We start from the raw sequence: 15,029 nt of genomic DNA, 5'->3' as shown, positions 1-15,029 counted from the left end.
AATACAAAAGCAACAAGTTACAATCTGTTTGTCTCTAGTCTTTGGTACCAGTTAAGACATTGAAAGGCCCTCCCCTAGTGTGATGTTTCAAACATATTTTCATGAAGAATATGGAGTGAAATTAATGACATAACAGATATACTTTATGCAAGATGGTGCATGTAAAATATCATTAGAAAGGTTATGGTTTACTGAGTGTGATTATCCAATTTGAATTCCTGTATAATTTCTGTATATGAAGTTAGGAATGTTGACTATCTATTTCAAATGTGTTACTTAAGGTATCACCCCCAACCAGCCCTTCAGGTACAACAATGGAAAAGTCAGACAGGGCTAATGGGCCGTTAGCAAAGACAATGGAATGTGAAAAAGATTAGTCTTCCTGTGGATGCTTCAGCCCGCCTACGAGTAATGGCTGCCAGAGCCCTGCAGAGACATGGGTCTGAGTCATATGGTACTGGACCCACCCCTTGGAATGCCAGTGTTCTTCCACTGGGAGACAAAGGGTTCCCACTGCACACAGCTGTATAAAGCAGGGGAATGACAATCATGGTTCTCTGCCTCCCCACCCAAAGAGACACTGAAAAACACCTGGAAGCAAGAACTGAACTGGGGGGAGAAGGGTTGAGGCCAAGCTGGAAGGGCATCTAGCTTGTAGTAATACCTAAGGTCTCAAGCTGGAGACCAGTGCAGCTGCCTTTCAAGACTTTCTGTAATCTACCTTCAACAATATCTAGGGTAAGAAATTAGTATTTGTAACCAATTTCTTTAGTGAAACAAGCTTAGCTTGCCTGTTTTGATTTGCTTAGTAATCTGCTTTGTTGTCTTCTCTTATATTCACTTAAAATCCACCTTTTGTAGTTAAACTTATTTCTTGTTTATAATATAACCCAGTTTGTGCTACTCATAATTGGGGGGGATAAGAGGCTGTGCATACCTTCCTCCACATTGAGGGATGAGGCAGATTTCATAATATACCTTTGGGTCTGCATTCCAAGGGAGATGGAAACCTGAGTGCTGGGGCAAGTCCTTAAAATGAGCCTTCCCTGAACTGATCTCAGTGTCTTTCATTCTGCAGTTGGGTGTGGCCCTGCCTGTGTGTGCGGTGGAAGCAGCTTAATCGCCTGGCTCAGCAAAACAGGAAAAAGGGTGTCTAGGCTGGTACAACAGGCAGGCTCAGCAAATCAGGTGGCATTCTGTCACACATACACCTTAGTTTGTGGGAAGATTCCTCTGAGATCTTTGTACAGGCATCCCCCCAGTAACCTATCCCCATGAGATCCTTTCATGAAGAGGATCCTAGAGAGCCTATCAGTTACTGGAGGTCCAGAGATTGATCATGGGGTCCCGTCCCTGATTTCCCTCCACTGGGACCAATGGTGACCAACTCCAGCACTGCCTAAGAGAAAGCATTGGTACCCACCAGTGGCACCTATAGACCATCTTGTGGTACCACCCACTTCTACCAGATGATATACAAGAGGAACAAGAGTCTCATGCCAAGGAGATCTCACCTCCATCTGTAAAGTTCTGTTCATCTCTGATGATTTTAAGACCTTACAGGACATCATGAAAAGGCTAGCACATTGACTTCAGATCCCACTAGAGGAAGTCTAAAGTTGAAACATTCCTTGGTGGACATCTGGAACATCAATCCTCAGGGAAGGATTACCCTAACAATCACTGAGGCTTTATCTTCCATACATACCCGGCAGTGAAATACTACATCTTGCTGAAAGGAATAGAGTGCTACTAATCCCCCTGTAATCCCAATTCCCTTATAGTGGATGCAACTAATGAGAGGAACCATCAAGCTTGCTCAGGACTGTCTCTATCTGACACAGAATCTAAACAGCTGGACTAGCTGGGAATGAAGAGCTTCTCAGCTGCTTGCCAATTTCATATTCATAGATTCAAGGACTGGAAGGGACCTTGAAAGGTCATCGAGTCCAGTCCCCTGCCCGCATGGGAGGACCAAATATTGTCTAGACCATCCCTGGTAGACATTTATCTAACCTCTTAAATATCTCCAGAGATGGAGATTCCACAACCTCCCTAGGCAATTTATTCCAGTGTTTAACCACCCTGACAGTTAGGAACTTTTTCGTAATGTCCAACCTCAACCTCCCTTGCTGCAGTTTAAGCCCATTGCTTCTTGTTCTATCCTTAGAGGCTAAGGTGAACAAGTTTTCTCCCTCCTCCTTATGACACCCTTTTAGATACCTGAAAACTGCTATCATGTCCCCTCGGTCTTCTCTTTTCCAAACTAAACAAACCCAATTCTTTCAGCCTTCCTTCATAGGTCATGTTCTCAAGACCTTTAATCATTCTTGTTGCTCTTCTCTGGACCCTTTTCAAGAAAGATGTGGAGAAATTGGAATGAGGTGCCCAGAACTGGACACACTACTCCAGCTGAGGCCTAACCAGAGCAGCGTAGAGCAGAAGAATGACTTCTCGTGTCTTGCTCACAACACACCTGTTAATACCTCCCAGAATCATGTTTGCTTTTTTGCAACAGCATCACACTGTTGACTCATATTTAGCTTGTGGTCCACTATAACCCCTAGATCCCTTTCTTTCATACTCCTTCCTAGACAGTCTCTTCCCATTCTGTATGTGTGAAACTGTTTTCTTCTTCCTAAGTGGAGCACTTTGCATTTGTCTTTGTTAAACTTCATCCTGTTGAACTCAGACCATTTCTCCAATTTGTCCAGATCATTTTGAATTATGACCCTGTCCTCCAAAGCAGTTGCAATCCCTCCCAGTTTGGTATCATCCGCAAACTTAATAAGCATACTTTCTATGCCAATCTCTAAGTCGTTAATGAAGTTATTGAACAGAGCCGGTCCCAAAACAGACACCTGTGGAACCCCACTCATTATGCCTTTCCAGCAGGATTGGGAACCATTAGTAACAACTCAGAGTACGGTTATCCAGCCAGTTATGCATCCACCTTATAGTAGCCCCCTCTAAATTGTATTTGCCTAGTTTATTGATAAGAATATCATGTGAGACCATATCAAATGCCTTAAAGTCTAGGTATACCACATCCACAGCTTCTCCCTTATCCACAAGACTCATTATCCTATCAAAGAAAACTATCAGATTGGTTTGACATGATTTGTTCTTTACAAATCCATGCTGGCTGTTTCCTATCACCTTACCACCTTCCAAGTGTTTGCAGATGATTTCCTTAATTACTTGCTCCATTATCTTCCCTGGCACAGTAGTTAAACTAACTGGTCTGTAGGTTCCTGGGTTGTTTTTATTTCCCTTTTTATAGATGGGCACTATTTGCCCTTTTCCAGTCTTCTGGAATCTCTGTCTCCCATGATTTTCCAAAGATAATAGCTAGAGGCTCAGATACCTCCTCTATTAGCTCCTTGAGTATTCTAGGATGCATTTCATCAGGCCTTGGTGACTTGCAGGCATCTAACTTTTCTAAGTGATTTTTAACTTGTTCTTTTTTTATTTTATCTGCTAAACCTACCCCCTTCCCATTAGCATTCACTATGTTAAGCACTCCTTCAGACTTCTCGGTGAAGACCGAAACAAAAAAGTCATTAAGCATCTCTGCCATTTCCAAGTTTCCGGTTACTGTTTCTCCCTCTTCACTACCCAGTCTTTCTCTTGCTTCTAATGTATTGATAAAGTCTTCTTGTTTCCCTTTATTCTTGTAGTTAGTTTGAGCTCATTTTGTGCCTTTGCCTTTTTAATCTTGCCCCTGAATTCCTGTGTTGTTTGCCTATATTCATCCTGGTAGTTGGTATTGCCAACTACCAGGCCTTGATGGCAAAATAGGATTAACACATACTCCAAATTACACATTTTATTGGACACCTGCCACAAGACCAGAAAGATCAGTTTCAATCTATCACTGCTGAAGGACAGTTGGTTGTGAAAGCCTCCCTGTAAATTGCCCAAGATACTGCTGATACAGCCTCCAGGTCCATGGCCACAAGAAGAATATCCAGCTCCAGTCCTCAGGTCTTCCAAGAAAAATTCAAAACAGTGGAAGACCTTGTGTTTGAAGGGCCTATGTTCTTCAGTGAACATAAGACTCCTCTCTCCACCTACTCAGACACCAGAGCAGTGTTGTAATCACCGGAGATGTATGTGCCTGTAATGAAAAGGCATTTTAGTAGATCCCAAGCTGCTCAAAGTTAGAGATCATTCCAATACCATCAGCACACTTTCTCTAAGCAGCAGGAGCCTACAAAAACAGGTATCTCCCAGCCATACTTCTACCCACTTATGCTCTCAGCCAAGGTGTCAAAAGTGCCTCTTAGAAGGAGGGGCTAAAGTAATTCACTCTTCTTCTGGGAGCAATAGAACCAGCCCGACCAGAGTCATCAGAAGAGTGCAATTCCAATTACTTCCTTGTTCCTAAGAAAGATGCATACCAATCCTTGACTTAAATAACTGTCCTAGCACAGCACTTCAGAATGGTAACATTAGCTACCCTAATTCCATCCTTAGATCCAGGAGACTGGGTTGTTGTACTTGACCTTAAGGACACCTACTTTCACGTAGCCATCCACCCCTCCCACAAGTGTTTCCTAAGATTTGTACTATGCAGAGAGCACAGTCAATATTGAGGTTTTCCCTTTTAGACTCTCCTGGTCCCCCAGGGTGTTCACAAAAATTCTCTGTGGTGATAGCTCGCCTCAAATTCAGTGTTCCCATGTTTGGATGGCTTCTCAGAGGCTGGTTGCGCCAAGAGGTCCAGTTGGCAACACCTAGAGCATTAACAGTATTCCAATCTCTGGCCCTTCACATCAACCACAAAAAAAATCCATACTAGCTGCAGTACAGGGAGCTACTCTGGCCTCCAAGAGCCTACCAATCCAACCTAATTTCAACATTACAGTGCAGCCCACAAATAGAGAGGACTTGTCCACAGGTCTGAGTCATGTCAGCCTCCATGTATGTGACTACTTACACAAGGAGGCATTTTAGATGCCTCCAGCCATGGATAAAAACAGCATATAGCCAAAACACACAGAGCCTGTCCAAATGCAGAGTGCTTGGAAGGTGTTGGATTCTTAGATGGTGGAAAGACCCATGGAGGGTCTGTGTTGGAGTTCCATTTTTGAATCCAGCACCTTCAAAGGCATAACACATGCATCTGTTGGGATGGAGAGCCCACCTACCAATAGCCAGCACAGGGCCAATGGTCAGCACAGGAATCTGCATTCAGTATCACTATACTGAAGCTAAGAGCAGTATGATATGCTTCCTTCATGCCATATAAGGTCACTCAGGGTAATGCCTGACAGCAAAGCAGCAATGTATTACTTCAACTGCCAAGCTGGAGCAAGCAGTCTGTCCTTATGCACAAAGTCACTAAGGCTATGGAAATGGTTTATCTCTCATGGGGTAGAAATAGCAGCAGTCTATCTACCAGGCTTCCAGAATATAATTGCAGATTCCCTGAGCAGACACATCTGGCAGGATCACAAAGAGGAGCACAAAACTAGCTTCCGCAGCATCTGCCAGACTAGGGTAGACCTCTTTGCTATCCGAACAGTGAAAAATGTCATCTGTTCTACTCCAAGGGAGTTTATGGCCACAACTCTCTAGGGGTTTCCCTGATAAGCATAAAGAAGAGTCCAGGGTCATGGTGTTAAGGGTCTTGAGGATTTAATGGTATAGGTAGTTCTTAAGCTGCACTCTGAGGTATCCTCATAGCACCCTTCTTGGTTGAGACAAGTGTGGTACTCAAACCTCATCTCTCTCTCAAAGGTAACACCCCTCGGACTTCCTATCTCGAAGGCATATTGACACACAGCTTAGGGCCCTCATCTGTCCTAACCCCTCCTCCCTGAATCTGAGAGCATGGAATTGCCCTTTTTGGTTAAAATTCAGTCAGTTCTCTCATCCAAGAGAGAGGCCAGTATTTGAAAGAGTCACCTCCAGAAGTGGAAGTGCTTCCAGTTTGGTGCTCCATCTCATCTTCTCTAGCCTTGGAAGTTTAACTTTCCAAGATCCTGGACTACGTATTGGGATTCAAAACACAGGCTGTGATAGAGCTTATTTGAGACATCCTTCCACTAACCTAGCCAGAACACACCAAAGCCACTGGATTTCTTAAGGGCCTATACAACTTGTTTTCTCCTGTTCGACAACTTGCCCACCCCCCACGACCACCCCCACCCCCCTCCTGGGACCTCAGCCTGGTTTTAAACACTAAAAAAAAACCCCAGTCCCTTTGAAACAGTGGCAACCTGTTCCTCCCTCCACCTCTCCCTCAAAATTTTGATCTTAATCACCATCCCCTCAGCAAGGTGATCTGGGAGCACTCATGGAGGACCCACAATACACCACCTTCTGCAGAGACAAGGTTATACTATATCTCCATCGTTGCTTCCTCCCAGAGGTCTCCTTGAAATCATTAACCAGGAGATTTGCCTGCTAGTTTTCTGCACAAAACCTCATGCCTCCAGGGAAGAATAAAGCTTTCATTCACTGGATGTCAGAAGGGCATTTGCTTTCTAGCTGGACAGAACTTAAACCATTCCAGGTCTCTCGTAGGCTGGGTTTCAGGTTGCATCTTGACCTGCTATGAAAATGCAATGGTGCAACCCCTCCTGAGTAACAGCACATTCCACTAGTGCAAGAGTAAGCAACCTATGGTATGTGTGCCAAAGGTGGTACACGAGCTGATTTTCAGTGGCACACTCACGTCCAGGTGCTGGCCACCAGTCCAGGGGCTCTGCATTTTAATTTAAGCTTCTTAAACATTTTAAAAACCTTATTTACTTTACATATGTTATAGGTTTCACCCCCACTTTGGACTTTAGAGTACAGATATGGGGACCTGCATGTGAACCCCTAAGCTCAATTAACAGCTTAGATCTGGTCTGGCTGCCACCACCCAAATGATTTATGAGTTATTTGGGAAACTGTCTTCACCCCCAAAACCTTTCCCTCCCTGGGTAGCCTTGAGAGACTCCTCCACCAATTCCCTGGTGAACACTGATTCAAACCCCTTGGATCTTAACACAAGGAGAATTTAACTATCCCCCCTTCCCCCCCCCCCCCACACCAATTCCTGGTGAGTCCAGACCCAATCCCCTTGGATCTTAAAAACAAGGGGAAATTAATCAGGTTTTTAAAAAGAAGGCTTTTAAAAAAAGAAAAGAAAGGTGAAAGACAAACCTCTGGGAGAGATTAGGATACCAGCTACTCTCACAGACAACAGATTCAAAACACAGAGGATGTTTCCCTGGGCAAAACTTAATTACACAAAAGAATACCCAATTTGATTATTCCCTAATTGCACAAGACAAGTTACAAAAAGAATAAATAAAACCTATTTATTCGTTTTCTAATACTCACTACTCTGATAAGAAGCTGATTCCTTGATCTTTTCCACTTTGGCCAAAACTGAAACTGACCCAAAGGGAACTTCCCTCCTTCCTTTTGAAACATTTTGTCCCCCCATTGGTTCCTCTGGTCAGGTGTCAGCTAGGCTAGGTGAACTTCTTAACCCTTAACTATCTATTTGACAACATACAACACTAGTTTATTTATATATTATAGACTTATAGAAAGAGACCTTCTAAAAACGTTCATGTATTACTGGCACGCGAAACTTTAAATCAGAGTGAATAAATGAAGACCCGGCACACCACTTCTGAAAGATTGCTGACCCCTGCACTAGTGTTCAGTCCACAGCTACAGCACTACTGAAGGACATTGGACTGCTACTTTGTCTTCTATCCATATCTTTGCCAAGTATTATATCATCTTACCTGCTTCCAGAGACATCACATTCAAAATGACCTGGACTTACCTCTTCGGCACCCCTCACCTCACTGAGTTACGCTTGGGAGGTTCCTACAGTGGAGCCCCCATAAGGGAAATACTTGAAGGAGAGGTTACTTACCTTCCAGTAATGAGGTCTTGGAGATGTTTTCGCCTTAGGGGTGTTCAACCTCCTGCTCTCCTTCCCTTCTGATGTTGAATTCGGCTTCACAGTTAAGGAACTGAGTAGCAGCAGGCTTGTACCTCCCTGGATGCCCCGTTCTGAGCAACTGGAACTGCTCTGTGCAAGCATGGGCCTGCAGACACCATATTGCATGCCCAATTGAGAGTGCACAAGCATGCGCACAGGAGCACCAAGTTTTGTCTTATGTCTCTATGGAAGAACTTGGGTTACTGTAAGGTAAGTAACCTCTTCTTGCCATGCAACAAGTCCATTTGGTGAGTCCCAAGTGTGAACAAATGCTAGAATTCACATTTTATATGCTGCCCAAATAAAGTGATAAGCACCACTGATGCTTAGATTCTGCTTCAAGTGGTCTTGCAGCATTATGTGCAGCTTAGCTCTTATGTTCCTGGCTAGTTAGGACTCAGCTCTAGCACCAAAAACCTTATCAGCTGGCAATTAGTTTTAGCATCTCTCTTCGATGTTTAATATAAAGTCTCCTTGAACCCTTAGGCCAGTGGTCACCAACCTGTCGATCGCAGAGGTTGTGGGCGCAGGCTGCGCATGGAGACCCACTACCCTCTCTCCCCCCCAGAGACATGCCAGCCGCTTCCAGGACCGGCCTGGGGCTATGGCAGGCAGGCAGCCTGCCTGAGCCCTTTTACACCACCGACAGGAAGCCACCTGTGGTATATGCCTCCCGACCGGAGCCTGCACTTTGCACCCTAAACCCCTGCCCCAGCCCTAAGACCCCTCCTGCACCCAAACTCCCTTCAAGAGCTTGCACCCCTCACTCCTGCCCCAGGTTTAGCCAATGCAGTCCCCATAGTTGAGATTGTTACACTGATTTGTGACAATCCCTGAAGGATTTTGGATCTATAAACTACACACGACACTAATAAGTAAAACTCATGAAATGTCCAGTGGATTCTATGAGATTAGGTGCAGTGTGACCACATGACCCCTGCACCCAAACTCCCAGAGCTTGCACCCCACACTCCTGCACCTCAACCCCCTGCCCCAAGCTCAGCTTGGAGCCCCCTTCCACACTCCGAACCCCTTGGCCCCAGCCCAGTTAAAGTGAGGTGGGGGAGAGCGAGCAACAGAGGGAGGGGGGGCAGGGCAGATCTGGGTTGATCTTAAATTCAAAAAGTAATCTTGTGCATAAAAAGGGGTCACTCATTTAAGCATAAGGTTTTAATCACTTAAGACTAACTCCTGTAGTTGACAACAGCACTTGGTTTCTTTCATGAGCAAGACTTCTTGCATCTGGTGATAAATGCTACTTGAAAGAGAATTTAGGAAGTAGCTGCTTAACTCACATATGAAAGCAGATTGAAATTTCTCAAAATAAGCCCTTTTGGCAGACCAAGTCAGAAACATCTCCTTAATTTCACTGTTTATTTTAAAAATAAATTTATTTTAGACAATCAAAAACAAAATTATGTACAATATATACATTGGGTAAAGTTTGTTTTAACAAATATACACTTCTACACTTTTGCTAGGTGCTTACAAGAGTTTCATAAGTCATGTTATAACTTGGTGTCCATTATAACATTACCATCCTTGTCCTTAACTCTTACTCTCCCACAGACATACTTTGTTTCCTGGTGTCCATTCGCATACACAGTCTTGACAGTGCCATCTGGATATTCACGTCTCTTGAACTGTGGCGTATGCAGCTCTCTCTGGCCATTGTTAAATTCTATAGTTTTGCTTCCATCTCTGTATTAAATAAAGTGTATACAATTAAATATAAAATAGACTGACAGCCAGCCTTAAACTGAAATTCCAACACCATACTAAAAGTTAGTAGGCAGGGGTTTAATTGAATGTAGAAACTTTGTAAACATTCTGAAAGAGCATGCACTACTTTTCCAGAACTTTGTGATTTAATGAAAGTTTGTTTTTGACAACTATAAAGTTGATAAATATCATCTCAACTGATCACTAGTGTTGCAGTTAATTTTAAACAATACTAAAGCTGCATTCTGAAGGCAATTTAAAAAAAAAAAGTTCAGAGAGGCTGTCTTAATAGTTAAAGCAAGGAAGGAGGGGTAGAGATCACTGAAGTGTAAAAGTATGGGAATCATTAGCAACATGCATCTTTGGAAAGTTTGTTCTTGATTTAGTTAAATCAAGGCACGGAATATAGCTTACCATCCTATTTGAAGCATTGGAAGGCCCAAATAAATTTGTCCCTGATTCAGGAAAAGTATTTAAGCATGTGCTAAAGTGCTTTCCTGTTTCAGGGCCTATATTAGTACATGCGATTAAATAAATGAATGCTTGGACTCCTGTCTCTTAAAAGCAGATTACTAGATGTACTTTGTGTAAATACATTATTCACTATAAAATGCTACATTTCTTCTATATATCAGACATGATGTATCAAACATTTTCAAGTGTAAGCTTCTCGAGCTGAATAAGGTTTTAAAAAAAAATTTCTATTACTAGTGGATATACCACACAGTTATATACAAATATTCATTTTTCATCCTTTCATATAATATATCCATCTTAACTTGAAGACAAGCACTGTACACAGAAAATGAGTATTCATGGAAGGGTGGATGAACTTCAGTGTGCCAAGAACTTCTCCCCCCCCCCCCCCCCGGCCCCTCCCCATTGTGTGTGAATCTGTAGGGTATATTTAAAGCAAAAATTTACCTTTGCACACGAACAATAGTGCCATCTGGAAAAATGCTTTCCTCTCTCCCATCCGTAAATAAATTCTTAATAGTTTGGTCAGGAAACGTAATTTCTTTCTTTCCATCAGGGTAATGCTTTTCTGTAACAATGTGTATATTTTGTTTCAAAATAACTATAGAAAGTTTATATATAAAAACTAAAATATACAGATAAAAGGTTCAGTTTTTACCTATTTGCCCATTTGAGAAATGCAAGACCTCTAACCCATCAGGGTATGTAGTATGAGTTGTCTGGGCATCTGCATAATAGTAAATCTGTAGAGAAGAATAGATCATAAGGGTCTTCAGAAAATCTGGCCATATAAACTGTTGGAAAAAATTTGGATACATACCACTCTTTGATCAGGCATAACTTGTTTCACATCCCCATTAAAGAAGGTTACAGTTATGGTCTTTCCATCCGAACTCATTTCTTTCCGTGTTCCATTAGGGAAAAATATAAGATGACAGCCATTTTTTAAAACCTTTTCAACCTAAAAGGTAAATTACATAAAAGTGGATGTTCAGCAATAAAACTGGTAAAGTTTTCAACAACAATTTCAGTTAAAATTAAATTTGGCCATTTTAGCAGTTTGACAGTTCTAGCTATTGACAGGTAAACCAGCATTAGATGAAGAATATTTATCTGACTTTTGCCCAGAATTTAAGACTGAGCTCTTTGAGAGCCAAAGTTTGTTTGCACTTCTCATCCAATCCTGAATTTCCATAACTTTCCATTGTCTGGTTTGATCCAATAGTAGTAATAAAATGCAGCCAGAGATGCTGTTGTGGAACCAGAAAGCAATACACAGGAATAGCCATTTATGAATTTGTCAGCCACATCCTTGAAACAGGTTTCAAAGTGGTAGCTGTGTTTCTCACACTTTGTCAAACCATTTCTCCAACAACACTGCTCTACAGCCAAAATGCTTCTGAAATAAATGTAGTCAAACTTCACTAATTCTGGGTCACTGAGAACAAAAATGATGCTTAAAATTGTTGATTGGCTCTAGTTTTCAAGATATGCTATTGGGTCAGTATATACGACCCTTGACTTGGGAATGGCGGAGGATAAATGAGTTATAAAGGGAAGGGATCTCAATTTAAACCAGAAATGAATAAAATACACCTTTGACTGGATCTATGAATAAATCTATGACTGGGTTTGGACAGTACTTGCTTTTTAAGCAAATCAATGAATGATGCAATCTGAAGCTGGTATTGCGTCATACATGATATGAATTGTATCATGTTATTCCTAGAAATCATGGATGATGCAATCATAATGAAGTTTACATCACTCTGCTGAACAAATTGCTCTATATCAGCTCTAGAAATCATACAGTGTCATGCTCTCATTTGTCAGTGTTTGATTTTGCAAAGGGACACATTTCTGTTTAGCCAAAGTAAGCAGAGATGCCTCGTACTTGTGTGAACAGTGCAGATAACTTCTGCTATGTTTGTGGTGAAGTGACTTTTGCATCACAAAAGCACAGTATAACCACTATGGTTAAGAAAGCCTATCACCTTTAGTTTGGCTGCAAAATTGGAGATCAGGACAAGAGGTGGGCCCCACACATATGCTGCAATGCTTGTGCAACAAATCTTCGCCAGTGGTTGAACAGGAAAAGGAAATCTATGCCTTTTGCAGTGCCAATGATTTGGAGAGAGCCAACAGATCATACCAGCAATTGTTACTTCTGCATGGTGCCTCCAGTTGGGAAAGGTGTGTCAAAGAAGAAAAAGTGGACTGTGCATTATCCAAACATTCCATCAGCTATACGCCCAGTACCCCACAGAGAAGGACTGCCAGTTCCTGATGCACCAGAATCATTCTCACTTGAGTCAGACGAGGAAGAGGATGAAACTTCTGGTCCTGAACCATCAATGTCACAGGACCCACATTTTCTCCCATCCTCCTCCTCTGAACCACACCTCATTACACAAGGTGAACGGAATGACCTTGTCAGGGATTTGGAACTACCCAAGAGTAAGGCAAAGCTGTTGGGCTCCAGACTACAGCAGTGGAATCTCCTGGCAGGTGATGTTAGGGTTTCCATGTTCCGTGACCGTCAAAAGGATCTTGTCCCATTCTTCTTCATGGATGGTTATCTTGTAGCCTGCAACAACATCGATGGTGTGATGGCAGCCCTCAACATCGTTCACGATCCAGATGAGTGGAGACTGTTCATTGATTCATCGAAGACTAGTCTTAAAGCATGTTTTGCCATCAATTCCAGTTGGTCATGCAGTCCATATGAAGGAAACCTATGACAACATGAAACAACTTTTGAGGTGCATAAACTATGACCAACATCAGTGGCAGCTTTGTGGCGATTTGAAGGTTGTTGCTCTCTTGCTTGGTCTGCAGACTGGATACACAAAGTACTGCTGTTTTCTCTGCGAATGGGATAGTCGTGCAAGAGATTCCCACTACATCAAGAAAGATTGGCCACTCCGACAGTCATCGGAGCCTGGGAGGAAAAGCGTTCAGCATCCACCACTTGTTGAATCAAGGAAGATTTTGTTACCACCCTTACACATCAAGCTGAGTCTGATGAAGAACTTTGTCAAGGCCATTGACAAAACACAAGCAGCTTTCAAGTACCTCCGTGGAAAATTTCCAAGGTTAAGTGAAACTAAGATAAAGGAAGGTGTCTTTGTTGGTCCTCAGATTCGTGAACTTCTTCGAGATGATGCATTTGACCATGCACTGCGTGGCAAGGAAAAGACGGCATGGAAAGCCTTCCAGTTAGTGGCAATAAATTTTCTCGGATACAACAAGGCAGACAACTACAGGTTGTTGGTGGAAAACCTCCTCAAGGCATACAAAAGCCTTGGTTGCAACATGTCACTAAAGATACATTTTTTGCACTCTCATTTAGATTTTTTTCCACCGAACTGCGGAGCAGTGAGCGACGAGCACGGCGAGCGATTTAACCAGGACATTGCAACAATGGAGAAACGCTATCAGGGCAAATGGAGCCCATCAATGCTTGCAGACTATTGCTGGACAGTGACAAGAGATGCTCCATTTAATGAATACAAGCGACAAGCCAAGAAGCGCCGAGTAGACACTGAATAGGACTAAACTATGTACATAATAGTTTGTCTTTTGTTTCATAATAAATTTTATTTATATAACCCTTTTGCTGATTTTTAAAGTGTTACATAAACAGGACAGGTGAAATATTATCATGTAAAGCAACCATTAACACATGAAAAGACCTAGGTTTACAATTTATGATTAAAACTCTACTATCTACACAATATACTTAGACATAAAATGTAAAAACTTAAATATCTTAGAAACAGTAGCCACTCAGTTGTTTTAATTGTCATATTTGAATTCAGCACATCAACATACATAATAACTAGCACATTTTATCTCTGAAACAGACGACTTCTCAAAAATTGTAGACCAGTGTAAGCAAAGAAACTAGTTTCTTTTCCCTTAATTGTATAAATTCTTGTTAAATTGGGCATCTGGCCCAAGGACATATTTATTTTAAATAGATGTTTGAAATATTATTTGTAGTATCATAGCACTCAGGAGCCTCAGTCATGTACATTGTACAGCACCTAACCTAACAGTCAAACAGAATAAAAAGACAGTTTAAAGTTCTTTGGGTCAGGGACTAAGTATAAGACAAACACTAATGGGGTGGGGGGGAAGGATGGGAACAAATGAGATCCTCATTTTCCTTTTTTTGCTGGTTTGGTCATTTCCAATTGGACTCAAGAAAGAAACTATCTTGTGTGTACATATGGAACAGTTTACAACACAATTTTTATGAAATAGTGATTTAGGTATTTAGATTTTAACAACATTTATCTTAGACTCTAACTGTCTCACAAATGAAAGGGACACCCACCCAACAGCCCCATATATAAAGTGAACAAGAGAGGCACCGCAGCCCTAACAAAGATGAGTTCCCCTAGAAGAGTGAACTAATTACCCAGATTTATTCTCTGTAGCCTCTTAAAAAAATCTGATCCTACCTTTCCATCAGGATAGTTAATTTCTCCCTGTATTTCTTCACTGCCTGCAGACACAAGAGTAGGGGGCTCTAATGGCACACATATTTCAGTAGGGGACATGTCCTGAAATGAAAATATTTCTTTAGTAAGCAACTGACAGAATGCAACCCTGTATTAATACCCTCCACACTATTGTAATAATCATTGTACAAATGATGCCTTGTTAGGTATCATTTGAAAACTAATAACTCGCTGTCAATAATATCATGATGAAATGTGTGCATGTAAAATTGAAATCATGACTGAAGTTTGTTTATCAGACAAGTCTGGGGAGGGGATAAACCTGTTTCTCAAAGACAAAGGACAAGCCCCTTGCCAAGGAAGGGGGGCTGGAACAAATATCTACAACTTAGCAAACAACA

The 15,029-nt window shown here is 42.0% G+C and overlaps 1 protein-coding gene across 7 annotated transcripts in view; it reads right to left on the bottom strand.

Annotated features, from left to right (window-relative positions):
- Positions 1-9,324: 9,324 nt before the first annotated feature.
- Positions 9,325-15,029, bottom strand: part of CENPJ (centromere protein J) — a 31,250-nt gene continuing 25,545 nt past the window's right edge. For all 7 annotated transcript variants that reach the window (XR_010597838.1, XM_024105805.3, XM_008169335.4 and 4 more), the window contains 5 exons: positions 14,629-14,730; positions 10,980-11,120; positions 10,818-10,902; positions 10,607-10,727; positions 9,325-9,661 (listed from right to left, as the gene is read on the bottom strand). Coding sequence is in view for 6 of the 7 variants with exons in the window: in XM_024105805.3 (XP_023961573.2) it covers positions 9,469-9,661; positions 10,607-10,727; positions 10,818-10,902; positions 10,980-11,120; positions 14,629-14,730 (642 nt within the window). In the remaining variant the exon portion in view is untranslated. The remainder of the gene's footprint in view (positions 9,662-10,606; positions 10,728-10,817; positions 10,903-10,979; positions 11,121-14,628; positions 14,731-15,029) is intronic.

The sequence above is a fragment of the Chrysemys picta genome, chromosome 1 (genome assembly GCF_011386835.1).
Source record: "Chrysemys picta bellii isolate R12L10 chromosome 1, ASM1138683v2, whole genome shotgun sequence".
Classification (NCBI taxonomy): domain Eukaryota; kingdom Metazoa; phylum Chordata; order Testudines; family Emydidae; genus Chrysemys; species Chrysemys picta.
Note: the sequence above shows the minus strand (reverse complement) of the source record. Positions and strands in the feature narration are given on the sequence as shown.